Source organism: Euleptes europaea, chromosome 16, assembly GCF_029931775.1.
Source record: "Euleptes europaea isolate rEulEur1 chromosome 16, rEulEur1.hap1, whole genome shotgun sequence".
Classification (NCBI taxonomy): Eukaryota; Metazoa; Chordata; class Lepidosauria; order Squamata; family Sphaerodactylidae; genus Euleptes; species Euleptes europaea.
In genome coordinates this window covers 56442474-56469133 of record NC_079327.1, presented here as the reverse complement: position 1 = coordinate 56469133, position 26660 = coordinate 56442474, and the positions used below count along the sequence as shown (strand labels likewise).

Genomic DNA, 26660 nt, shown 5'->3' with positions numbered 1-26660 from the left:
TCTGTCTGTCCAAGGCTGCATTCTCCTCACCCTGCTTCTTCGTGAAGAAGAAGGGGACTTCGGACCTCCGGTTATGTGTGGACTATAGGGGGCTTAATGCAGTTACTGAAACAAATGCGTACCCCATCCCCCTCATCCCTGACCTTCTCAGTCAGCTACAAGAGGGCAGGGTGTTTTCTAAACTGGACTTGGCGGAGGCCTACTACCGGGTCCGGATTAAGGAGGGGAATGAGGCTAAAACAGCTTTCTCATGTTGCTTTGGGCTTTTTGAATTCTGTGTAATGCCTTTCGGGTTGTCTGGAGCTCCGTCCTGCTTCATGCAACTTATTAACGAGATTTTGCATGATCTGTTGTTTCAGGGGGTCATCGTATACCTAGATGATATTTTAATTTATTCACGAGACCCGGAAGAACACCGGAAATTGGTGCGGGAGGTTTTGCGCCGGCTGCGGGAACACCACCTGTACGCCAAATTGTCCAAGTGTGCCTTTAACCAAGACGAACTTACTTTTCTTGGGTTTGTGGTGTCTCCCAATGGGTTAAGTATGGACCTCGAGAAGATCCAGGCGGTCTGGGATTGGGAACCTCTCCGGACCCGCAAACAGGTTCAACAATTTCTGGGCTTCGCAAATTTCTACAGGTGTTTCATCCCAGATTTTGCCGAAATAGCCCTCCCGATCACGGAACTCCTTAGGACCAAGGGGAGGGGCCAGGCGGCCACTGCCGCTATTGAGTAGCATGGGATGACCGATGCCAGGCGGCGTTTGATCTGCTTAAGAGCCGGTTTACTACCGGACCCGTTTTGGCTCACCCCGACTGTTCCCAATCTTTTACCCTGCAAGTGGATGCTTCCGACAGGGCGATGGGGGGAGCACTCTTACAGAGGGACGCTCAGGGGAGGCTCCGACCCTGTGCCTATTTTTCCAAGAAGTTCTCTGGGGCCGAACTCAACTGGCCGATAGGGGAGAAGGAGGCCATGGCAACTAAACATGCCCTCACGGTCTGGCGCCAGTTCTTGGAGGGGGCGGTGGTACCGTTTGAGGTTTGGACGGACCACTGGAACCTCGAGGCCATCCTGGGGCAGAGGAAACTCTCAGCCAAAAAGCTGAGGTGGGCGGATTTCTTTTCTAGATTCCGCTTCACCATTAAGCATGTTCCCGGGAGGGAGACTTGCCTGGCGGATGGTCTCTCCCGCATGCAGCAGTACAACTGCAGAGTCGAGCGGCCGCTTGGATCCCTTTTTACCCCAGAACACCTGGGCTTGGACCCGGAGGGGGCAAGCGCAGGAGTTCTAACCCAGGCCCAAGCCCGAGCAGCGCCCCCCTCACCTGCCCCAGCTCTTCCGCAAGGCGGCACGAGCGGTGCCTCTCGTCCCCCAGGGGTTTGGACCCGGGCCCAGACCCGGGTGGTGGGTACCGTGCCTGTACCTGACCTCCAGCAAGAGGGAACACTTGATGCCTCCCCCTCCGGGGAGTCCAGACCCAGACCCAAGCCCGGGCAGCGGGTTCTCCGCCTCCCCCGACCCTTCCACAGAGGGAGACTCATGAGTCCCCCCGTTCCCAGGAGGTTCCTGGAGATCTGCTCTCTGCCGCAGACCAGGTGGGAGAAGGCCCTCCACAAGGAACGAGGGGAGGGCCCCCTTGGGGTGGAGGAATCTGGGACCCCGGAAGGAAAGACTTATGTTACCCAGAAGCTGCACCGGGAAGCACTAGAATGGAGCCACAGCTCCAAGACTGGGGGTCACTTTGGTTTCGTGAAGACCCTACACCTGGTACGGTGGTGCTTTTGGTGGCCAGGGATGCGCCAGGACATTGATGGCTTCGTAAGGTCCTGCCCAACGTGTGCTACCAATAAACATCTCACGGGAAAGCCCCCTGAGCTACTGAAACCCCTGGAGACCCCGGAGGCTCCTTGGCGGGTGATTGGTAAGGACTTTGCAACCAATCTCCCTCTTAGCCAGGGTAAAACCGTACTTTGGGTCATCACGGATCTGTTTTCTAAACAGATCCACCTTATTCCTTGTGAGGGGTTGCCCTCAGCCCACAAGTTGACCCGCCTACTTGTTCAACAGATCTTCCGCCTGCACGGTTTTCCTCGGAAGATCGTGAGCGACAGAGGCTGGATGTTCCTGTCTAAATTCTGGCAGGCATTTTTGGGAATTGTTGGGGTACAACAAGGTTTATCGTCAGCCTATCACCCCCAGACGGATGGGCAGACAGAGAGGGTGAATGCTGTGGTTGAATGCTACTTGCGCTGCTTCACCAATTATCACCCGGATAATTGGGTCGACCTGTTACCCCTAGCGGAGTACGCCTATAACAACTCTGTGCACTCTGCTACTGGGCAGAGTCCCTTTAAGACTGTTTATGGGTGTAAGCCCTTGGCCCAATCTGAACCAAAAACCACATCAGAGACAGTCAGATCCAAAGAAGCTGGTTTTTACTGGTCAAATAGGTTAACAGAGCATAAAGAAAAGGTGACAGCAATGGAGCTTGCTGGCTTGCACTTGGTAATATAAAAGCATAGAAAAAAGCACGAGATTACAAAACACAAACAGCGCTGAGGTTCCCACAGCTTCAAATGGATTTAGGTATGCACAACAGTCCTTGAGTCTGGTCAGTGGGAAAACGAAACTAAACAAACCAACCGAGATACAGGCCTGACATTCTGCCCCCCTTAAGGCCCCCTCCCATCTTGCAAGGGGGACGGCTTGTCCGGGTAGGCGGTGTGAAAGGCGTTCACTAAGTGTGGGGCAGAGACATCCTGTGCACGCACCCACTCGTCGTAGGCAGGGGGGAAGTGCTTCCAGCGAATTAGGTACTGCAGGGATCCATGCCGTATACGCGAATCTAGGATCTTTGACACTTTGAAATGTTCCTCCCCCCCACCACCATCACGGGCTGCTCGGGAGGCGGGTCCGGGTGCCATTCCGAGGAGGTGACATGAGGCTTAAGGAGGTTGACATGGAAGACTGGGTGGATACGTCTCAAGGTTTTAGGGAGAGTCAGTTCCACAGTGACAGGGTTAATGATCCGGGCAATGGGATATGGCCCAATGTACTTGGCACTGAGTTTGTGGCAAGGGCGAGTGGATCGCAGGTTTTTGGTGGAAAGATACACTAATTCACCAATTTGGAAGTCCTTGCTGGGAGAGCGATGCTTATCTGCTTGCACCTTATACTTGCGCTTGGCTCTGTCCAGGTTGCCCACCAGCCAGGGCCACGTGGTGCGGAGGGCATGTGCCCAAGAGGCTACATCAGGATCCCCCTCCCCCTCGGTTACCTCTACAGGGGCAATAGGACCAAAGTCCTGACCATACACAGCATAGAAAGGGCTGAATCGTGTAGATTGATGGACAGCATTATTGTAAGCATATTCTGCAAAAGGTAACAGTTCTACCCAGTCACGGGAGAAGGTGGACCAGGAGCTGGTGGTGATTGAGGGGGGGAAATTGGTTGCTGCGGGGCGCCAGATACAGATGGCGCAAGGGGGGCTGGCGAGGGAGCCGGCTGGTTAGGGTTGAATACCCTGTCGGCCACTGTGCGGTTTCCATGCTGGGGTCGAGTTTGGGACCAGGTCTGCACGGCCAGCATGGGCAGGGCCCCTCTGTGCGCCGGGGTGAATAAAGAGTCTGTCGGCCGATCAAGTTTTACTGGGTATTGAGGCCATCTGGATAGGGCATCAGCAAGTATGTTCTGTTTCCCGGGCACATGTTTAAGAACAAAATGAAATTGAGCAAAGAAGTCCGCCCAACGCTGTTGTTTTGCGGACAATTTATGGGTCCCAGTGAGGGCAGCTAGATTTTTGTGATTGGTCCAGACTTCGAAGGGGACCCTGGACCCCTCCAGGAATTGCCTCCACAGAGTAAGGGCATGATGGACGCCTGATGCCTCCTTCTCCCAAATGGGCCAGTTCAGTTGGGCATTGCAAACTTTTTTGAGAAGTAAGCACAGGGGTGAAGGAGACCGTCCGGTCCTCTCTGGAGAAGGGCCCCCCCCATGGCTACATCGGACGCATCGACCTGTACAATAAACATTTGGTTCGGTTCTGGGTGCTGCAGTACAGGTTCAGAAGTGAAAAGCCGTTTGAGGGCTACAAAGGCGGATTGGCATTGATCAGTCCACAGTATTTTGGGAGAGGGCAACATTGCAGAAACCCCTTTACCCTTCGTTTTTAGGAGGTCAGTGATTGGCAGCGCCTCTTGAGCGAAGTTGGGAATGAAACCGCGGTAGAAATTAGCAAAGCCCAGAAATTGCTGCTCTTGCTTGCGGGTGGAGGGTGGAGTCCAGTCAAGTACCGATTGGACTTTAGCGGGGTCCATGCTAAGGCCACGATGAGAGATTATGTATCCCAAGAACATTATCTGCTCTTGGTGAAATTCGCATTTAGACAGTTTTGCATAGAGCTGGTGGTTACGCAGTCGTTGCAAAAGTTCTCTGACCAGAGCAACATGCTCCTCCATGGTTTTTGAATAAATGAGGATGTAATCCAGATAAACTACCACGCTGCGGTACATGGAGGATTTCGTTAATGAATTGCATGAAGATCCCCGGGGCCCCTTTTAACCCGAAAGGCATCACAAGAAATTCATACATTCCAAAACAGCTAGAGAAGGCGGTGAGGGGTTCGTCCCCCTCAAGGATACGGACTCGATAATAAGCTTCCACTAAGTCTAATTTGGAGAAAACGCGACCCTCCTGTAATTGTCCCAAAATGTCTGAAATCAATGGTATGGGATAGGCGTTGGCTTGGGTAACTGCGTTAAGCTTTCGGAAGTCAATGCATAAACGTAGGTCACCCTCCTTTTTTGGGACAAAGAATGCAGGGGCTGAGTTGGGAGCGTTCGATTGCCGAATGAACCCTCGAGCAAGATTTTTATCCAAAAAGTCACGTAACACAGCGCGTTCGGAAAGGCTCATGGGGTAAATCTTGCTCTTAGTTAGTGCGCAGTTTTTGACCACCTCAATTGCACAGTCTGTGGTACTGTGGGGGGGCAAAGCATCGCATTCTTTAATATCAAAGACATCTGCAAAGTCTCTGTATACCTCGGGTAAAGATGTCGACGATGAGGCATCAGAGGTTAACGCCAGAGCGGGTGGAGGCACCACCGCGACTTCGTGTCGGTGCTGTTTGCACTTGGGATTGGTAAAGGTAATAGTGTCAGTTTCCCAGTCTATACAGGGACTATGACCTTTGAGCCAATTAATCCCTAGAACAACTTCGAATCGGATGGGAGCTATGGTAAAGTCTATTTGTTCCCAATGAGAACCAGTACCCATCGCTACTCCCCGTGTGCAATGATCGACTGGTCCCCCCTTAAAATGGCTCCCATCCATCTGTGCGAATTGGACGGGAGCTGGTAGCGCCTCGGACTTGACTTTGAGGGCTGCAAACCTGGCCTCACTAATTAAAGTGCGGCCGCAGCCCGAGTCTATAAGTGCCTTGACAGGTAATTGGGGACCCCCTTTATAGTGTTGCAACACTGCCTCCACATAAACAGTGGTTTCCACTTCACTCACCTTGACGGAATCTTTGGGTTTAGCAGGAGATTCTGCAGGGGTCTGTGGAGACGCTCCATTCACCACAGACAGTATCCATTTTTTGACAGGTCAAGAGGGGTTTCCAGGTTTAGAGCTGGAGAATTCCATTGATTATCCTCGTCAGAAGAAGGAGAGTTGTCCCCCAGTGGGGCACTTGTAATCCAGGACCCTGCGGGGTCGCTTGGTGCAGAAAGGCTAGCCGATTCCTCAACGTGAAGTGCAGAGGGTGTGGGTCGTCCCAGCGATGCGCTGCGGGTGGCCGCGGTGCCTCTGCGTTGAGGTCTCCCTCGAGCTCGGGATGGTATGCTGGGGCGAGTGTTCTCCAGGCGTTGAGGACAAGCCGCTGCAAAGTGGCCCAATTGCCCGCAAACGAGGCAAGCCCCCCTCTGGACTCTTTTTTTTTATATATATATAAATTTTATTAGGTTTTATACTAGAAGTTTTCCATTACATTGAACAACATCTATAACAATATCAAATTTCAATTTTAACTTAAAGTTGTTATAGTTCCATATCATATAATAAAAAAAAGAAAAAAGAAAAATGGAAAAAAAATTTTGACTTCCCCTTCACCTCTATCTGCCTCTTAATAAAAAGTTCATCCCGTCGTAGGTAATCTAATCTTAATAAACTATCAATACCATATATAGAAAAAAAAATCATAGTCTGTTAGTAAATATACTTATACTTAATCATTATAAAAAAGATCAGAAATAATCCTCTGGATCAGATTAGAAAATATTCTTCCATTCTTCCCATTTTAAACTCATATTCACAATAATGCATCCACGCCCCCCATTCCCCCAAAAACCGAACGTCATTTTCTTCATTTAGAATAGCTGTGAGTTTTGCCATTTCTGCAACTTCAAACATTTTAACAATCCAGTCTTTTTTCTCAGGAGTTTCTAGCCCTTTCCATTTCGCTGCATAAAGCAGTCTCGCAGCTGTTGTGGCATAAATCAAAAAAGTTCTTTGTATTGCTAAGTCGTCTGGAATCATACTCAGTAGCATCATTTCTGGTGTTTTGGGTATATTCTTTTGTAGTATTAATCTCAATTCATTATAGATCATGTCCCAGAAGTCTTTGGCTTTGTCACAGGTCCACCACATGTGATAAAAGGAACCAATTTCTTTGTTACATTTCCAACAAGTAGGGGACATCGTTTTATAAATCTTTGCAATTTTCTTGGGTGTTAAATACCATCTATACATCATTTTATAAATGTTTTCTCGCACTGACTGTGCTTTTATTCCTTTTAGATCTTTGGACCATAATCTTTCCCATTTATTTAAAACAATATCATGTCCCAGATTTTGAGCCCAATCGATCATAGTTGGTTTAATCGTATCCTGCTCACAATATATTGTTAAAAGGAGATTATACATTTTAGAAATCAGTTTTGTATTATTATCTAGTAAAATCCTTTGAAAAGAAGATTTTTCTTTAGAGAAACCTTTTTTTGCATCTTGTATAAAAACTGATTTGATTTGGTAGTATTGGAGCCATTGTAAATCATCCTTAAGAAATTGAAAGTCTTTTAGTGAGCATTTCTTTCCTTCCCAGTTAATTAGATCTTGATAAGTAATAAATTTGTCTGGTCTAAGTGGGCGCAAAGTTAGCATTTCTTGAGGCGATATCCACATCGGTGTTTCTGGTTCCAAAATATGTTTATATCTCATCCAGATACGAAGTAAAGAGGACCTGATTATATGATTACGAAATGTTGCTTGTAATTTAATTTTATCATACCACAAATAACCATGCCATCCACTTAAGTTATTATAACCTTCCAAGTCTAACAAACGTATATTTGACAAGTTCATCCAGTCTTTTAGCCATACTAAAGCTGCCGCTTCAGCATAGAGTTGAAAATTAGGCAGTGCTAAACCTCCTCTAGTTTTTAGATCCACCAAGTATTTATAGGCAGTCCTTGGTTTTTTCCTTTGCCAGATGAAGTTTGAAATGTCTTTCCTCCAAGTTTCAAAATATTTAGTTTGTGATATTATTGGTAAATTTTGGAATAAGAAGAGCATCCTCGGTAAGACATTCATTTGGATCGTTGAAATACGTCCCATTAGTGACAATTTTTTGTTTGACCATATAATCATATCAGTTTTAATCTTACCCCATAACTTGAGGTAATTGTTGGTTATCAGATCTTTATTCTTTGCAGTAATCCAAATTCCCAGGTATTTAACTTTGTTAGCTTTCTCCCAGCCAGTATAAGATATAAATTCCTGTTGCTGTGTTTCCGATAAATTTTTAAATATTATCTTTGTTTTTTCTTGATTCACTTTAAAGCCTGATACTTTTCCAAAATCGTCCAAAGTCTCCTGAAGTATATTCATTGACTGTGTTGGATTTTCCAAAATTAGCAGTAGGTCATCCGCGAATGCTCTCAACTTAAATTCATGTTTTTTAATTCTTAACCCGCGGATGTCCTCCATACTTCTTAGTTTCACACATAGCGGTTCCAACACCAACAAAAATAAAAGTGGAGATAAGGGACATCCTTGTCTAGTCCCTTTCGTGATTTGGCAATTATCTGACATTGATTCATTAACCAAAATTTTAGCTTGTTGGGAGGTATAAATAGCCGATATACCTTTCTGAAAACGATCTCCAAAATTCAATTTATCCAAAATCCGTTTCAAAAAGTTCCAAGAGACCATATCAAAGGCTTTTTCTGCATCCAAAAATACAAAAGCCGCAGTTTGTTGAATATTCTGGTCATAGTATTCCAGTGAGTCTAGTAAAATTCTTACATTGTCTTTTATTTGCCTTCCTGGTATAAAACCTGCTTGGTCCTCGTGTATAAGATCCTTAATAAATTGTTTTATCCTACATGCCAAAACCGAAGCAAAAATTTTGTAGTCCACATTTAGCAGCGATATAGGTCTGTAATTAGATGTTTTTTCTGGATCTCTTCCTTCTTTAGGTATCAATGATATAAATGCATGTGACCAAGTCTCCGGGGATGTTCCCTCGTCCAAAATTGCATTGTAAAGTGAGCCAAAAAATCCAACTAAATTGTCACTAAATGTTCTATAAAATAGTGCAGTAATTCCATCTGGTCCAGGTGTTTTATCCGTCTTCTGTCTCAGTATTGCTTCTTGTATTTCTTCCCTTGTTACTGGAGCTTCAATACATTCTCTCTGGGTCATTGACAAAGCTTTCATCTGTATTGAGTTTAGAAATTTATCTATTTTCTGTTTTGGAGTATTTTCTTTCTGATATAACTTAGAGTAGAATGAAACAAATTCTTTCTGAATTTCTGAAGTTGAATAAACTGGTCCTTTAACAGTTTGGATTTTTGTTATAATCTTCTTTTGAAATGAGTCCTTCAGTTGTGTTGCTAAAAATTTTCCTGGTTTATTTGCATATTCAAAATACTTTTGTTTAGCAAGTTTCAGATTTTTATTCATTTCCTCCATTATTACCAAATTTAATTGGTGTTTAGATGCAGAAATCTTTATTTGAATTTCTCTTTTCTCCTCTTCCTGTGTTACCGTTACCAATTTCTGCTCCAAATTTTGTAAATTCCAAAGTATATTGTTTGTAAATTGCAATTGAGTCTTCTTCCAGGCCGAATGTTTCTGTATCATAAAACCTCTCAGAACAGCTTTGAATGCATCCCAAACTGTATTCAAAGACGTTTCCCCATTAAGGTTAATTTCAAAAAAGTCTTTCATTAAAACCTGTAATTCCTTTTGTATCTTATTGTCTTTTAAAAGTTTATCATTCATTCGCCATCTAAATGCTTGTTTATTGTTCCAATCAAAAGTAACAGGATTATGATCAGAAAAAGTTCTAGGTAAGATATAAATTTTACGTAGTTGCGTGAAGATTGATTTACTGGCCCATATCATATCGATTCTGGAGTGTGAATCATGTCTTGCTGAATAAAAGGTGTATTCTTTAGCTGTTGTATTCATTGTTCTCCAAATGTCTTGTAATTCTAATTCTGAAGCCATGGTAAAGAACGTTTTAGGCAAGCATCCATCATTGATGTCTTTTGCTTTTGATTTTTTGTCCAGAGATGGGAGAATAATTCCATTGAAGTCGCCCATCAATAAAATTTGGTCTTTTGCGTGCTGGGCTATCAAATCGTGTAATTTTTCGTAGAAGGGTTTTTTCCCTTCATTGGGTGCATAAATTCCAACCACTATTGTCCTTTGTCCCAGTATTTTAGTTCTGATAATTACAATTCTTCCTTCATTGTCTTTATATACTAATTCTGGACAAAGATTGGGGTGGGCGTAGATTACCACTCCCTTTGTTTTAGTTTTGGCTGAAGCAATAAATGCTTGTCCAAGCACCTGTTTCTCCAAGTATTTTTTATGCTTTGAAGCTATATGGGTCTCTTGTAGACAAATTAGGGAGTATTTATATTTCTGTAGATATTTGAAGATTCTAGCCCTTTTAGTTTTCTCATTCAGTCCATTTACATTCCAAGAAATTGCTTTTGCCATAATGTAGTATTTTTTAGCAAAATAAAAAGTCTATAATTTGGTACCTCCTTCTGCACCCTGTACCTCTTCTTCTTCCTCCTTCTCTCCAGGTAATTCTTTAAGGTCCATCTTATATTTTCTCAGAAATTTCCCCACATCTGCTTGAGATAGAATTGTCGTTTTCACTTCCTTGTAGGTGAAAGCCAAACCTTGTGGCATAATCCAACGGTATTTGATACCATTAGCTTTCAGTGTAGACACAAAGTCTTTGTAGTTATTCCTCTGTGAGAGTAGATGCCTTGGAATATCCTTCAGTAGTATAAGAGAGGAATCTCCTGCTGACACTGGATTTTCATAATGAATCTTCATAATCTTATCTTTAACTCTGGTGTCATAAAACACTATCATCAAATCTCTTGGCTTAGATCTTCTCATTCTGGCAGGTAATGGTATCCTATATATTCTATTAATGGCTTGTTTTAATTCTTGTTCATCTATCTGAAATAAGTAGGCCAAGTTTGGTATTGCAGTTTCTTTATTGTCTCCCATCATATCTGGAAAGTTGCGTATACGAAGATTGGTCTCTCTCACTCTCATCTCCATCATTGCCATTTGATTTTTTGCCGCCATCTGATCAGTTTGTATTGTTTCAATCTGTTTTTCTTGGCTTGTTAATTTTTTCTTTGTGTCCTTGTGCTCATCCATCACTTTCTTAATTGATACATCCATCGCTTACATATCTGTCTTCATAACAGTCATTTGAGTTTTTACTTCTTTCAAGTCTCCAGTGACCACATCCAACTTCTGATTAATAGCTTGGGATGCTTGACCAAGATTTGTCATCATAGAAGTCAACTGTGCCATCTGTGTAGACATCTGTTCAAACTGTTTATTTGTTGCCTCAGTTTGTTTAGTTAGCATATCCTGTAACTTTTTTTCCATGGTCGAGGTTTGTAAAGAGTCCCTTAGTTTAGTATAGGCAGGGCTGTGTAGTGAGCCAGAGCGGGGTCGAGACATTTACATTCAAAAAAAGCTGGTAAAATACATGTCCACAGACAGGGCCTTTAAGGTGCTGATTAAAAGATGATAATTCAAACATCAGCCTAATAATTTTTTCGGGTTGAAAAGAGTCGAAATTGGCTTTAAAATTGCATTTTAAAGTTTTAAAATACCAGTGAGTTTTTTCGGTCGCTCTAGATCGGGTTAATCAGGAAGTATACCGGAAGTTGCAAGTGCTGCGGACCTTCTACCGCCTCTTCTCGATGGTTATTCCTTCAGGAATGATTTCAAAGTAACTCGAGTGCGACGCATATTCAGTCCCACAGCTACTTCCTGTTGTTTTAGTTCCGATGATAGAGAGGGTGTTATAGAAAGTCTTCCGTTCCAGGCGCTCCCTTACTACAAACGTGGTAGGAAATTCTTTTCGCCGGAAAATCAGGAAGAAAGATCACCCTCCCCTTCCCTCGGACCTTCTCATTGGTGATAGTTCTTGTCAATCTAAAAGGTATCCTTCCGACTCTTTGTTATGGTTTAGGCTGATCAATTTGATAAAGGTCCTGTCGCTAATCCCGATGACTAACTCAGATCAAACTTTTTCAGTTCGAATTAAGGAGGAATGGGGGTCTCAGAAATGTTCTTATCAGCCCGTCTGTTCAGATATTCCAGTAAGTAGACGCAGAGTTCTTTGTACTCACTTGGGTGTCAAGAGGTGAGGTTCTTTTCTTTATGTAGTCCTTATGCTGGTAATAAGGTGGTGGAGGGTAGAGCTTGAGGCCAGAGTTGCGTTTTGGCGATGTCCTTCCCTAGTGCCCTCGCAGGACCGGCGTCCAGGACTCCGAGGGGCTTAAAAAAGCCCCCTCAGAGTACCTAGGAGGTCAAACCGCGTTTGCGGGCTGCAGGGAGTTCCTGCTTTCCAACCCACTTGCAAGGGTCGGATTGGGGTATCTATGTACCCCAGAAATAACGCAAACTTGGATTTCTCCCAGGACAGCCTGGGGAAATGGAGTGCTCTCTCCAGCGGCACCACCGGAAGTCCCCCCCTCTGGACTCTTGTTTCACGATCCAGAGTGTGCCGCGTAGGTTTACTCAGGCTGGAAAGCGGTGCTTTCGATGGGGTTTTTTGGGCGCTCTTATCCCTGTTCCGTTGTCGGACCAGGGAAATGAAACGTCGGCGGCTCTCAACCTCCTCAGCTAGTAAAATCCAATCCTATAGGGTCTCGGGATCACCCCGCATATACGACCAGTTTAGAATGTCAGGGTGTAAGTCTTCCCTGAAATAGTGAATAAGGGTGGCCTCAGGCCAGTCCACAATTTTACTGGCCAGTCTTTGGAATTCATCTGCAATTTCCCGGACTGGAGAGGAGCCCTGTCTGAGTTGTAATAGTTCTGCTTTGGCTCGTTCCCCCATAAAGGGGTCCTCAAACCGTCTCCGCAAGGCAAACATGAAATTGTTGAGGGAGCGGATAGATCGGGATCTAGTGTCAAATTGGAGGACCATCCAGTCAGCTGCTTTCCCCGTCAATAAAGAGACTACGAAACGAACTCGGCTATCCTCTGTGGGAAAGTATTGCCCCTGTTCTCTCATGCAACTGTCCACTTGATGTAGAAAACAGGGTAGAGCCTCGAGCGAACCATCATAGGTCGTCTTCAGCCGAGGTTGCTTCCATTGACCGGGTATGGGTTGTCCCGGTTGCACGGGTGCCCCGGGAATTGGTACAACCGGGGCTCCAGGGACTAGGTGGAGAGCAGGTGGCTGAGCGGGTGGTTGAGCTGGCACAACCGGCTGAACTGGGAGGTGTACTGGTGCTGCGGGTGCAGGGAGAACGGGCTGCGCTGGAGTCGTCAGCGCCTGCTGCAAGCGCTCGTTTTCTTGAAACAAGCGTTCCATTTGATCCTGGAGACAGTCTACACGATCGTATAACTCTTGGTTTTGAGCTCGCAATAGGTGCACTTCTTCCTCAGGACCACCCGTACGATGTGCTCAACTGGACTGCAAACCGGTGGCCCAATGGGAGCCGTCCCCATACAAGTCCTCCTCATCAGAATTGTCGGAGCCCCGAAGCCGTTCTGCGAGGCGACGCGCGCATTGGGTGGTACGAGACGGAGCAAAAGCCGGAGAGAACGTTGGTCCCAACGAGGGGCCGGTCCGCATGGTGTCTTTGGGGCGGACATCCACTCGCGCCCATTCTGCAGCCAACTGCTGTTCCCTTTCCCGTTCGGCCTGAGCTTTGGCCGCCGCCTCAGCTGCCTCTTGGTCCGCGAGAGTCTGGGCGGCTTCGAGCTTCAGGGCGGCAGCCGTGGTAACAATCAGTAGAAGCTCTTTCTCCAAAAGGGCGAGGAGCGGTTCAGGCTCCCCGCCCAGCAGCGGTTAGACCTGGACTGCTAGCGCGGGTGCCCCAACCCCAAAAGTAGTGGTCAACAACTGTGTTAGATCGGCTACCGTGGTATCCTTAGGTAGTCCCACAAACAGTAGCCTTGTTTGGACAGCAGTCCGTTGTGCCTCTGCTTGACATTCAGCCGCATTTGGCACCAGTGAAACACCTACCGGCACCGATCCTGCCATGGCTCGGGATACGGCAGGGCGGATTGGGGATGCTGCCAAAGGTTGCTGTTGAGCTTCCTGCCGAGTTAACCTCGCCAACAAGCGAGTTAAAGTGACCAGGTCGTCCTGGGCAGCATGTACTTCGTCCAGAAGCCTGTCCAGGATCATAAGGTCGTGGTAGGCATTCTGATCCGAGTCCTCAGAGGTCCAAGGTTGTGTCGCGGCTAGCGATTGCCACTGGCCTCGAATAAGTTCCACTAGGCGGTTGATTTCCGCATCAGTCCGTATTGCTTCCAATAACACATCCCGTAGGAGGGTAGGGTCGTCAGGGCAAGTCGACAACCCCAGCAGCAGGGCCCAGGGATCCAAGTCCTCCAGGATCCCGCTAGGCAGTTAGTAGAAAGTATGAATGATTGCTGTCACAATGTAAGCCCTTGGCCCAATCTGAACCAAAAACCACATCAGAGACAGTCAGGTCCAAAGAAGCTGGTTTTTACTGGTCAAATAGGTTAACAGAGCATAAAGAAAAGGTGACAGCAATGGAGCTTGCTGGCTTGCACTTGGTAATATAAAAGCATAGAAAAAAGCAAGAGATTACAAAACACAAACAGCGCTGAGGTTCCCACAGCTTCAAACGGATTTAGGTATGCACAACAGTCCTTGAGTCTGGTCAGTGGGAAAACGAAACTAAACAAACCAACCGAGATACAGGCCTGACAATGGGATGAAATTCAACCCTTTGGGGGCGGTCGCCCTCCCGCCGGGAGACGACCCTCCGGAGGTGGCAGCATGGTCTAACACCGTCAGAAATACTTGGCCGGGACTTGTTAAACAGTTGGACCAGGCTAAGGAACGATACAAGGCGCAGGCTGATAAACACAGAGCGTCTCAGTGGGATCTAGTGGTCGAGGAAAAGGTGTACCTTTCCACCAAGAACTTAAAGTCCCTGTGTCCGTGTAGAAAACTATGCCAAACGTACGTGGGTCCGTTTACCATATCCCGAGTAATCAATGAGGTCACTGCTGAACTGGACCTCCCCAAGACTCTGCAAGGGGTACACCCCGTGTTCCATGTGAGCCTTTTGAAGCCCTTTTCTCCTGCTCCCGGTTGGCACCCCGAACCCCCGGCGGCGACGCCCATCATGGTGCAGGGGGAACAGCATTTTGAAATTTCCAGGGTCCTGGACTCCAGGCTGCGGAGAGGTCAGCTGGAGTACCTGGTGCACTGGAAACACTTGAACTCAAGTCACGATGAGTGGGTCGCAGCAGAACACGTCAACCTGATCACCGAGTTCAATCAATGTTGTCCCGACAAGCCTAGGAACCCGGGGAGGGGGTCTTTGCAGAGGCGGGATGTCAGATAGGGCTTCTGACAGCTCCGGTTCCAAACAAGATGGTTTCCCCGCAAACAAGATGGGGTTCTCCGTGCACTCCTTCTCCCCGGTTTTGCACACCAATTTCGGCCAGGGATTTACAATTGTATTGGGACCCACCCGTGTAAATCTCCTATCTGATATCGGGTCCCGCGCACAAAGCCGAGTTCGGCCATCTCCTCCACTGATTGCTCTTAATGGTTTCTGTTTCAGTTTCACTTAAGTCGTTGCCGGCAGGAAACGACTACATTGTCTCTTTGTTCCTATAACCCTATTGTATCAGTCCTATATATGTATCCTCTCCACCCCAGTCATGTATTCCAGCCTTGCTTGCCTCCTTGCTGAAATCATTGACTTTCGAAATAAAAGTTTGAATCGCTGCTCTGCCTGGATTTGAGTTCTATTGCCTGAAACGCCGTGCATTTGCTGAAGCCTGACAGGGACTTTGTCAAAAGCTTTTTGGAAATCCAAATACACAATATCCACAGGCTCATTCCTGTCCACATGTTTATTGATGCTTTCAAAAAACTCTAATAGGTTAGTGCAGGGGTCGGCAAACTCATTAGTCAAAAGAGCCAAATATCAACAGTACAACGATTGAGATTTCTTTTGAGAGCCAAATTTCTTAAACTTAAACTATATAGGTAGGTACACTGTTTATGAACTTAATAAACTTTAATTACAGTTTTAAGTCTTAATTAAACTATAGGTACACTGAATAAAACTTGATATCATACTTAATAGTGATCTTATTTATTGATAAAAATTAAATTGTAAGTCCCTGCCATTTCCCCCTCCCCGTCTGGAGTCCTTGTCTGGAGGCCTGGTCTACCGCCATAAAAGCCTATTGGTAGACCTGGCCGCCGGCTGAGTCCCATTGGGAGGCCAGGTCTACCCATTGGCTTTCTTGGCAGTAGACCTGGCCTCCGGAGGCCCATAGAAGCCAACTGGTAGACCTGGCCTCTGAAGGGGGACTTTTTCCCCTCCTCGGAGTCCAGGTCTACCGCCAAGAAAGCCAGTAGGTAGACATGGCCTCCCAATGGGACTCAGCTGGAGGCCAGGTCTACCAAAGGAAGCCCGCCCCGCCCAACAGCTGATAGGTGGGCGGGGGGGCAGGAACCGCCAAGCTGCCCACCCAGCAATTGCGCTGCTAGAGGGGAAGGGAGGCTTTAGTCTTCCAACCATTGAGGGAAAGGGAAAGGGAACCTGGCCATTCTCCACGGCGGGGGGGAGAGACAGCGTGCCTGCTCGCCTGCTCTCTCGCTCTCTCTCTCTCTCTCTCAGGCACGCCGGCTCCGCAGCCCGGCTGTCGGTATGAGCGGGCGCAAGAGTAGGGGCTCCGAACCAAGTTCGGAGAGCCGCACTCAACGGGCCAAAGAGCCGCACACGGATCGGGAGCCGCAGTTTGCAGACCTCTGGGTTAGTGAGACAGGACCTACCCTTACAGAAGCCATGTTAGGTTTTGCCCAGCAGACCTTGCTCTTCTATATGCTTGACAATTCTATCTTTAATAGTGCTTTCCACCAATTTACCCGGAACAGACGTTAAGCTGGCCTGTAATTACCTGGGTCCCCCCTGGAACCTTTTTTAAAAATGGGTGTTACATTGGCCATTCTCCAGTCCTCTGGGACAGAGGCTGATAGAAGGGACATATTACATATCTTTGTTAGAAGTTCAGCAATTTCCCATCTGAGTTCTTGAAGAACTCTAGGATGAATACTGTCTGGTCCCTGTGACTTGTTAGTCTGCAGTTTGTCTAGACCAGTGGTTCTCAATCTGGGGGTCGGGACCCCCAAGGGGGTCGTGAAGTGTTTTCTGGGGGGTCGCCGCCACTGTCCTGGGACAGCCCCCATCCCGGGCTGTCCAGGACTAACCCAGATGCCCTGTAACCCTGATCCGTCCGCGAGGGCAGGGAAGACCCCAAGCAGAGAGGTGAGGGACTGGCCGACTGACAGCCAGAAGGAGCCGGGCTGCAGAGATGCGGCGGCGTGCCGCCACACACCAGCTGTAGCCCCGCTGCCCAGCTGAGAGGCGGGCGGGCCAGCCCTGGGCATGGTCGCACCTGCGCCAGGCAGATGATGCGGCAGGATGTGTGGGAGGCCGAGGAAGCTCCCTGGCTCGGCCAGTTCAGGTCTCGGAGGAGAAGAGGGCGGTCTCCCTTGAAACCACTACAGCCACGTTGTTTTTACTTTTAGCCGCGCTCGGGTGGGGCGGGAGCTTCAGCCTGGAATCCAAGTGCGCATGTCTGTAGGGCGGCTTCACTTTTCTGCCCTGAGTCATCAGTTCCGCTCTGGCAAGGCCAAGGGGGAGTCGAGATGCATGCGCAGTTCGGGATTTCCCCCTCGAGCGCGCAGGTTCGGTGAGGCGCAGAAGGAGCGGTGACTGGCGGAGGGGAGAAAAAGGCAAGAAAAGTCCGAGCGGGATAAGTGGCCCTCGGCTCTTTCCTGGCCCTTCTCTCTCGTGAGGTGGTTAAACGGAGCTCCGCTTTGAGGGATAACTGCAGTTGTGCACAAGCAGTGTCCCAGTCACAAGAGAGGGGGTTTCCTCGCGAGAGCCCCGGCCTGCTTGGAAGAGTTTTTGGGGAGAGAGGGGAGGACAAGGAACGCAGTGCATGCTCAGAGGCACTCTTTCCTCCTTGCCAGGAAAGGTTGCCGTGCCAGACAGTCACAGCTGCTGCACAACACGTGGTAGTACCATTTGCTTGCTTGTTTTAAACTTTAAAATTTAAAGTAATTATATATATGGATACCCTGGACTGCCCAAAAAAATGTGTTTTCTTTATCCTATTGAAAATGTTATTTATGCAAATTTATGCAACTGTGACGAGGGTCGCAGGTTACTTGGCAATTGTAAAAGGGGGTCGCGACTTGAAAAAGTTTGAGAACCACTGGTCTAGACGTTCTAGGACATGGGTGGGGAACCTCAGGCCTGGGGGCCGTATGCGGCCCTTGAGGACATTTTTTGTGGCCCTCGGGAGCTCCAGGGCCCTGCTGCAGAGGCGGGGTGCAGGGCGGCCCTCCCAGAGGGTGTTCCTGGCGCCACAGCTTACAGCGGCGGTGTGGCGCCCTTTGGACCTCCTCTTGCTGACTGATGGCTGTTGAGCAGCGAGAGGGAGCGGGAAAGAGGCTGGCGGCTCCTGGCGGCAGAGCATGCATGCAGGAGCCGATCGAGCTTCAGGGGGGGCCTTTTGTGGACTCTGGGGAGGAGAGGGCATGGAGACTGGGGCCCAGTCGCGTGGGACTCTGTGCGCCGTCGTGGGGGGGGGGCAGGGGAGGCTGGGGCCCGGTCGGGTATGTGTGTGTGTCGGGGAAGGCTTCTCTCTTTTCCTCCTCTTTTTCTGTCACTCTTTCTCCTTTCTCTCCCTCTCTTTCTCCCTCTTTTTCTGTCTCTTTGTCTCCCTCCGTCCTTTTCTTTCTTTCTCCCTCGCTCTTCATTTCTTTCTCCCTTTCTCCCTCCCTCCCTTTTCCTCTTTCTTTGTTTTCCTTCCTCCCTTGCCGATCGACTGTGGGCTGCGCCCCCCCTGGCACCTCGTTTGCTCGGGCCCACTGCTGGCTGCCCTTCCTCCTGGGAGGGGGAAGGGGGGCACCCTGCAGGCCTTCTCTGTATGGCCTCCCCTGTGTGGGGTTGCCAACCTCCAGGTGGTGTCTGGAGACCTGGCTACCCTAGCCTCTCCCCCCCCCCGACCGGTAGATCTACACCTGGTATGGCCCCTGAATGATGTCATAAATGTGAAAATGGCCCTTGGCAGGAAAAAGGTTCCCCACCCCTGTTCTAGGACTTCCTGCCTTGTTACCACTATTTGCCTCGGTTCCTCATTTTCCCCTCTCCAAAATCTCTGTTCAGGAGAAGGAATCTGCCCTGTATCTTCAACAGTGAAGACAGAGGAGAAGAATTCATTTAGTTTTTCAGCAATCGCTTTATCCTCCCTTAGAGTTCCTTTCCTCCCATTGTCATCCAATGGTCCAACCGCTTCCCTAGCTGGTTTCCTACTCCTACTATACTTAAAGAATTTCTTATTGTTTGTTTTGATGTGTTTAGCAATAAGCCCCTCAAAATGCTTCTAGCATCAACGCGGCCGAATTGGAAATGCACAGGCAGCGCTGCCGCCCGCCCAGCGCTTAGGAAGAATAGCGGGGGGGGGGGTGCCTTTTTCCTCAAATGCGCACCCCACCCCCCCACCCAGCTCAACCCCTGAGTGGAATAATTTGGGAGTGGGATTAAAAATCCCCACGGGCAGCCGTGGGGGGGGCGCAGGTGGGGGGACGGGGGGAGGGGGAGGAGGCGGGGCGGGGCCAGCGAAGGCGTGAGCGGCCGGCGGTGGGGGCGGAGACGGGAGGAGGGCCGGTGACTGGACAACGTCCCCCCCCCCCAGACACAGAGAGAGGGAGAGAAACGAGGGGCCTGGGGAACTCTCAGCGCCCCCCCGCCCCTCTTTCCCTTCCAAGTGACGTCAGCCAGGGACAGGATGTGACTCTGGGGAAAGGTGTCCCCCCTCCCCTCCCTCCCCCCCCCGGGCGAAGCGCCGGGCCGTCCCGGGCCCCGTCGGGGGGAGGCGGCGGCGGCGGCGTCGCATCAGGCCATTTCCTCGGGGGCCGAGTGGGGGGGGGCGCAGACTTGCGGGGGCTTCTGGCCGCCTCCTCCTCCCCGCTGCTGGGAGGCTCCGTCCTCTATGGTTGCTCGGGACGACGCTCTGCACCGGCCTGCGAGTGACTCTCTATGGTGCAGGCCGCCCGCCAGCCGCCGTTGCCAGCCGCGGGAGGTTTGTTGACTTCCGGCGTCTGAGCGGCCCCCGCCCCCCGCCATGGGGGAGGCCGCCGAGGAGGAGGAGGCGGAGGCGGGGGTGCCCGGTGAGTCCTCTCCCCACCCCTCTCCCTGGCGGGGGGGGGTGGCCGGCTGGGTGGGCCCCGGCGCTCCTCCGCCTTCCCCCAACCAGGCTGGCGGGGCGAGGGGTGTGTGTGTGTGTGTGGGGGGGGTCCTGCACCTGCTCCCGCCTGCCCCCTTGCTCTGTGCCTTGACCCGCCACCCTCGGCGGGGGTGGGGGGGCCGGCCTGGGGGTCACTCGGGATTAAAGCCCTCATCGGCCTGACGGGGGGGGGCTTCCCGCGGCCCCCGAGGCCTTTTCTGCGCCGCCAGTTTTTAAACACCCGGCTAAGGCGGGATGGACGACAACGAATGACCGCTCAGCCCATGCGAAGCCCCCGGGGGGGAAGGGGCAGGGGGCTGCCCCAGACCCCCCCCCATGGAAGGCAATGGGAGCGGGGGAAGGTCGCTGGACTCGCTGGACTCCAGCGGAGCGCAGCGCAGCGCAGCGCAGCCCGGGCGGCCGAGAGGAGGGGGCGCGGGTTTCCCAGTCGGGTTGCTCAACCGTTCTGGGGTGGGGACGACAGCCCCCCACCCCCAAGGGCACCGAGAGCCCCGGGGACCCCCAGCAGTGTTGTGGGGTGGGGACGGCGGCCCCGAGCCCCCCACCCCGCCCCGGGCTGCGGGCTGCGGCGGCCAAGGGAGAGCTGCGGGCGGGCGGGCGGCTGGGCGGCGCCCTCAGGGCCGGCAGCGCTGTGCGCCGGCGCCCGCTTTCCCGCGCGGGCCGACCCCGCTGCCTCCGGGCGCCCCTCCGCGCCCCGTGCGTGCTCCTCCACTCGCCTGGGCCGCTGTGCAAGCGCAGCCGGACGGGCCTTCGTCGGTGGCCTGCTGGGCGAGAGGTGAGCGAGGTGGCCGCACACCTTTCCCCGCTTGAACCTCTGCGGGTTGAAGACCTGTTGTGTACCGCACCTACACACACGCACACACACACAGAGAGGAGTTTGCGCCTTTTCTCGCGCTCGCCTTGCCGTGTGTTTGCAGTGGCTCTTTCTGGCCCTTTGCAAAGCAAGACTTCAGCGTCCAGCAGCCTTGCCCTGGCCTCTAGGAGGGCGGGTGGTCAGTCTGCCATCTAGCAGGCGGGCTGGCGTGTGCACGTGTGTGTGTGCGCGCACGTGCTGGCCAGGGGGTCAGCCTTCAGTAGCCTTTCTTTAGAGTCGACAGGTTAGCGGCAAGCCGTTTTGCCGGCTCTTTCTGGGCTCCTGGGTCGGGGGCCCGGGCGGGAGCAGGCGGGGGTCGCTAGCGGTAAATTAAAGGGGGTGGAGGGCGTGCCCCCCTCCCCCCAGGACGCCTGGATCGCTTGAACGCGGTCACGCGTGTCCTCTTTTGAGTCGCCACGTGGTCTGGCTGGGTTTCAGCAGGCAGGGTGTTGTTATTGCTCTGTGGAAAATGTGCGGACCTTGTATTTGGGGGGGAAAACAAACGTGTGGAAGATGGCTTCTTATATTATTTTTTTCTTCCTAAAAAAGAGTGGTTTTCATCCTCTGTAAGGGTACCTCTCAACATAGCTGTGAGTAAAAGCAACTTTAGTTTCTAGTTGGAAAAGGACGGTGAGAAATTCTCATTGCCACAGGCATTCTGTGTTAGGAAAGTGCTTTGGTAGTCCTGATTCCCACAAGCGGATGGTCTTGCTATGTAGGGGGCTATTTTTAGCACGGCGATATCTTTGAGGATAACTGAAAAAGACTGGTCGTGGTTGGAGCCTGTCTTCATTTACATCAGGGGTACCCAACCTTTTTTAGCCCGCGGGCACATTTGGAATTCTGATACGGCCCGGTGGCTGGGGCCACAAAATGGCCGACACAAAATGGCTGCCGCAGGAGGAGGAGCCAGCCACAACATGATTGCCACAGCTTGACTTCAGTAACACAGTGTGGTGGTGGCAGCTGTTGCGGCCAAAGCAACATTCTTTTAAACACCTATGCAGCCAATCAGAAGCCTTCCTGGGCCGAAGCCCCACCAGGCCCTTCCCACTTCCTAAAAACACTTGGGAGGGCACCAGCAAAGGTGTCAGTGAGCTCCCTGATGCCCACGGGCACCACTTTGGGGACCCCTCCTTTACAGTGTGTGTCTAATCCAATTTGGAAAGCATCTTTGAATTCAAGTATAAACGTGATACTTGTTTTTCACTTTCTTTTTGACCTGTTCTCAGATTGAGATTAATTTTTTTTGTTTTTTTTAATTAAAGAGATGATGCACTTTTAATATATTTTTGTTCTAAAATTGAAAAAACAAAAGTCCACCCTTACCAGGCAATATCTTTTGTCAAGTCGTACCATCATATAAATAGATGGCTTTTTTAATGAAACAAAATGGTGCCTCTGCATCTGTATAGGAGAGCTTAGCGCATGGGTGGGGGGGAAGTACGGCCCTCAAGACTTTTGGACTTCTGAGTGGCAAACAAATGAGCTGGATTATTTTGTGGAGTGGAATTAACTGAACTAATATTTAATCAGTTTCCTTTCTTTTAGTATCAGGTGCTATATTCACATTTGGGAAAAGTAAATTTGCAGAAAATGTGCCTAGCAAGTTTTGGTTTAAAAGTGACAAGCCTTTACATATATCATGTGGAGATGAACATACTTCTGTTGTAACAGGTGGGTGTTAAAGAACTTGTTTTCCAATATACACACCTGTATCAGTGGTTTTGCTGCTGCCTTTTAGAAGCACTGCTGCAAGTTATAATACTTTTTCCTGAAATGAGAAGCATGAAAGGCTGTTATCCTAAAAACATTTGCAGCCCAGTCCAGAAGGGTTACCTTAGATATTGCATAGAAGCAGTGATGTGATGGGTGAAGCATGAGGGACTTGTGTGCAAACTGAAAACAGGATACCAGTTCTGGGTGCGCGGAGAACTCGTGTATCTATCTATGTATTTGCAAGTTACACAGGAAGTACCCAAACAGAAGGAACAAGAGACTTACAGTTCTTGTTGTGCCACTTAACAGATAAACTAAGGGTGGGAAAATTGTTTGGATCCTGTTGAAAATTCCAGGTGATGGAAGGATGTCTATCAGCAAAGCACAACTTCCTAGCTTCCCCCTTTCTGCTGCAGCCCCACGTGCTTTCCAAACTGTTGCTCTTAGGGAACGGGGGAGCCCTGGGAACAACACGAGGGGCAAGTGTGAGGTCTGCAGTCACCCTGCTTCTATAAGTGGAAAATCTCAGTGGGATCCAGCCCTATAAGTGTAATGCAATAGATTAATGTCACGAGCAAAGAAATTGCTTAGGTGTAGTAAACTAAGAATTGCATCATCCTCTATGATTCATGCATGACCTACGTAGACGTTCTTAGCAAAGCAAATGTCCTGCAAAAGTACTGGACATTGTACTGGAGTGTTTGAAGAGAAATAAGTTGTGGATTATTTTCTTTGGTGTTTGTATTCTGTAGGAAATGGTAAACTTTATATGTTTGGAAGTAACAACTGGGGACAACTGGGATTGGGAACAAAGCACACCATCAGCAAGCCAACGTGTGTGAAAGGTTTGTCTTGTTTTAGAAGATGTTCAATTGAAAAAAAAAAGTTCTCTAATGTTACGCTGGATGCTGGAGATACTGAGGAGTCTTTTAAAATCCAGCATTGCATTAAGACTTGAGGTTACTGGCAATCAGTGGTCTTTTTGCTGTGTCTACAAAGTCCTTTCTGAAGATGTAATCCAGGACACTCGATGTTTCCTGTAATTTAAACTGAAAGTTGGAAATGTGAAAAATTATAAGTTTTGGTTTGGTTTCTGTCAATGAACACCTAAACAAAGCACATCAACTCTGTTTTCAGAGGCGGTGAAAGAAATACTTAATGAGCCATTTAATTACTCAGATGTAAATTGGATTAGAACACCCCATTTACTGCAGTTGTCCTTCTTGTCACTGATAGATGGTTATAGAATTACTATAAAGTAGTGATATTGAACACACTGAATAACTTTTAAATGGTATTGTGTTTTTAATTCATAGTTTTAAAACCAGAAAAAATAAAATTAGCTGCCTGTGGGAGAAATCACACCTTGATTTGTACAGGTATGTAACTTACCTTGTTTATACATCAAACATTTTCCTGTGGCAAATCCTGACCATTTTTGGGGGGTGGGGGGACGAATTGAGGTGAGCTTCCTGCATAATTTTTTTAGGAGTGGAAAGGCTGTGAAAATCAACCAGTGCATCCAGCTAATTGACGCTAATTGCTTATGGCTTCTTTTACTGCTATGTAACCATAAATTGTCACCCTGACCTGGACAGCCCCCAGGCTAGCCTGATCTCCTCAGATCTCAGAAGCTAAGCAGGATCTTCCCTGGTTAGAATTTGGATGGGAGACCTCCAAGAAAAACGAGGGTCATGATGCAGGGGCAGGCAATGGAATTTCTCTTGCCTTGAAAACCCTATGGGGTCGCCATAAGTCAGTTGTGACTTGGCAGCACATACACACACGCACTCATGTAAATTGTAGTACTACATCTGGAATCTTCCTACAAGTTATGGCTGGAACACTGCGCACAGTTCCAGCTGGTGGAAATAGGGATAGGAGCTTTCAGGATTACATCATAGTAAACAGTTAACATGTTTGCAGCAGAGAGCTCCGTCTTAGGAAATTTTTCCACTTTCAGAGAAAGGGAAGGGAGTGCCTGTTCCCAGTGCTGGTTCCTGCAAACCGCATTTCGTAGGGGGCCAATGTTATATCTGTGCTGCAGCCTAGCCCCGATGTTAATAGGAGCAGGAGAATGCCTTGAGTGAGGCCGGGCATTCCCTTCCTCAATGCTATAATGGGGCTTATTTTCCTTGAACAGTGTTGCAGTGAACTTCCCTGGTGCCAGCCCGGATTATGAGATGACCAGGACTTGTGCATGAGCAGAGTGCTCAGTGGGGCTTGGGCAGTAGTCTCCCATGGCTAATCTTTTATGCACAAAGACCATTACAATGAGTCAACATACAACAGAATCTCTCTCTCTTTTAAAATATAGTCTACAAAATTAAGAAATAATTTAAACTGAATTATCTCTCATTACACTCTGGCGGCAGCAGCAGCAGGAGTTACTTCTACAGCATATTCCGTTTCATCAACAGCGCCTGTCAATATGGCAGACCGCATTTTCTTTCTGCCCAAAAAATGAAATAAGCCTTGGCAAAGCCAGCTGCTTGGCCAGAGGGAGGGAGAAACAGGAGTGAAGAAGAGCAACCATCTAGCAACCATCTCCTCTAACTGTCAGGCGGGCAGACTAAGATGGGAAGCCTGGTCTGGATGACGGGTGCAAGGATTCTTCCGTGGCCTCACCCTCCCGCCCACTGGTTTCTGTTACAGTGGGCTGAGCAAGGGGCGGGGCCACCTCGCCATTTCCAGGCTTGGCCCTGCCTTTTCCAGAATAACCATAGAGCCTGCAGCAGAGCTAAAGAAACACTTCCTCATTGCCTTTCTCTCCCAGTAGAACTTTGCAGGAGGTTTGGGATGGAGGGTGGGTGCGCGCCTCCTGTGCTCCTCATTCTAAACTAGGGGGGCGGAGGAATCCTGCCCTCCCGCTGACTGCTAAACTGCAGTGAGGAAGTGTGCGGAGCATATCGAACCTTCCTGCGCAGAATAGTTATCTCTGCCATATTAGTGATCTGAAAAAATCAAGGCAACAGTAACCTGCTTTTTTATTTGTGTGAGGGGATAAAACCATGAACTGAACGTGTCAGATTTTTTTTTTTATGTTGCTGTTGCTTTGAATGAGAATGTACTTTACCTGTGCTTTTCTGTGTCCAGAACAAGGGAAAGTGTGGGCTGCTGGAGGAAACAGTGAAGGGCAGTTGGGATTAGGTGACACCAAGGAAAGAAGCACATTTCATCGCATTAGTTTTTTTACCAACCAGCTCAAGATCAAACAGCTGGCGGCTGGATCCTCCACTTCAGCAGCACTTACTGGTGAGAGCGACCGCTAGCTCAGGAATCGTGTTGGGGAGAGCTATTCTATCTGAGGGATATTTTTCCTTGGACATTTGTGAAAGCCCTGAAGTCAAGATTACTGTGCACACCCAAGACCAAGCTGGTCACTATGTATGTGATGAGGCCATTCTAACACTTTGGAGAATCTGCCACAGGGTTTGGCACCACAGCTGCTTCCATTGTTTCTAGATAAAAGATGTACCTTTCAGCAGTTTGCTATGCCATTTTTTTAGCAACTTAAAAATACATTCAAATCTTCAGAGCGTACCTTTTAGCTATTTTCCAGCTATGCCTCAGATTTTAGAAATGTCGATTAATTTATGGAAATAATCTTATACGTTCCAGAGGGTACAGTTTTTAACAGCATGTTAGAAACTGGACTGTGATTTGCCACAATCTCCTAACTTTGTCCCCCCTCACCCACTAAGAATTTCATTTTGAGATAGGAGAGAATTTTAGGCAAGACAGATGGGGGATCATGCACACAGAAGGGGTTTTATGTCTGTTCACAACTGTAAATCTATCTCTCCCTTCACAATAAGCCATACTATATTGTAAACTGCTTTTTAAAAAACCCTCCTCTAACCTTCCCAGGCTTAAAAAATTGCATGATGTAGTGCAGGGTTGTAGTTCAGAGGTTACAGCATGGCCACTCGTGGCTGCTGTGTTTTGTATTATTTACTTCTTGAAACAACTTGCCAATGGCTTTACATTTATGGGCTCTGTTTATTTTTAGAGGATGGACAGCTTTTTATGTGGGGAGATAATTCTGAAGGACAAATTGGCTTGGCTGATGAAGCAAATGTGTGTTTTCCTCACCAAGTGAATGTTGGGAAACCTGTTTCCTGGATTTCTTGTGGATATTATCACTCTGCCTTGATAACACGTAAGTGTGGAAGCCCAGAGATATACATAGTAAGACTTTGCCAATGTCCTTTTTTAGTTTTGCTTTTGTTTGTTTTCAACTTTTCCTTTATTTTGATA

General features: G+C 48.7%; 1 protein-coding gene across 1 annotated transcript in view; it reads left to right on the top strand.

Moving 5' to 3' along the window:
- The first annotated feature begins 19705 nt into the window (after positions 1-19705).
- The window catches only part of RPGR (retinitis pigmentosa GTPase regulator), a 51519-nt gene continuing 44564 nt past the window's right edge, over positions 19706-26660 (top strand). The window contains exons 1-7 of the mRNA XM_056861815.1: positions 19706-19751; positions 20307-20603; positions 22218-22358; positions 23153-23245; positions 23717-23779; positions 25497-25655; positions 26413-26562. Of these exons, the coding sequence (XP_056717793.1) occupies positions 19706-19751; positions 20307-20603; positions 22218-22358; positions 23153-23245; positions 23717-23779; positions 25497-25655; positions 26413-26562 (949 nt within the window). The remainder of the gene's footprint in view (positions 19752-20306; positions 20604-22217; positions 22359-23152; positions 23246-23716; positions 23780-25496; positions 25656-26412; positions 26563-26660) is intronic.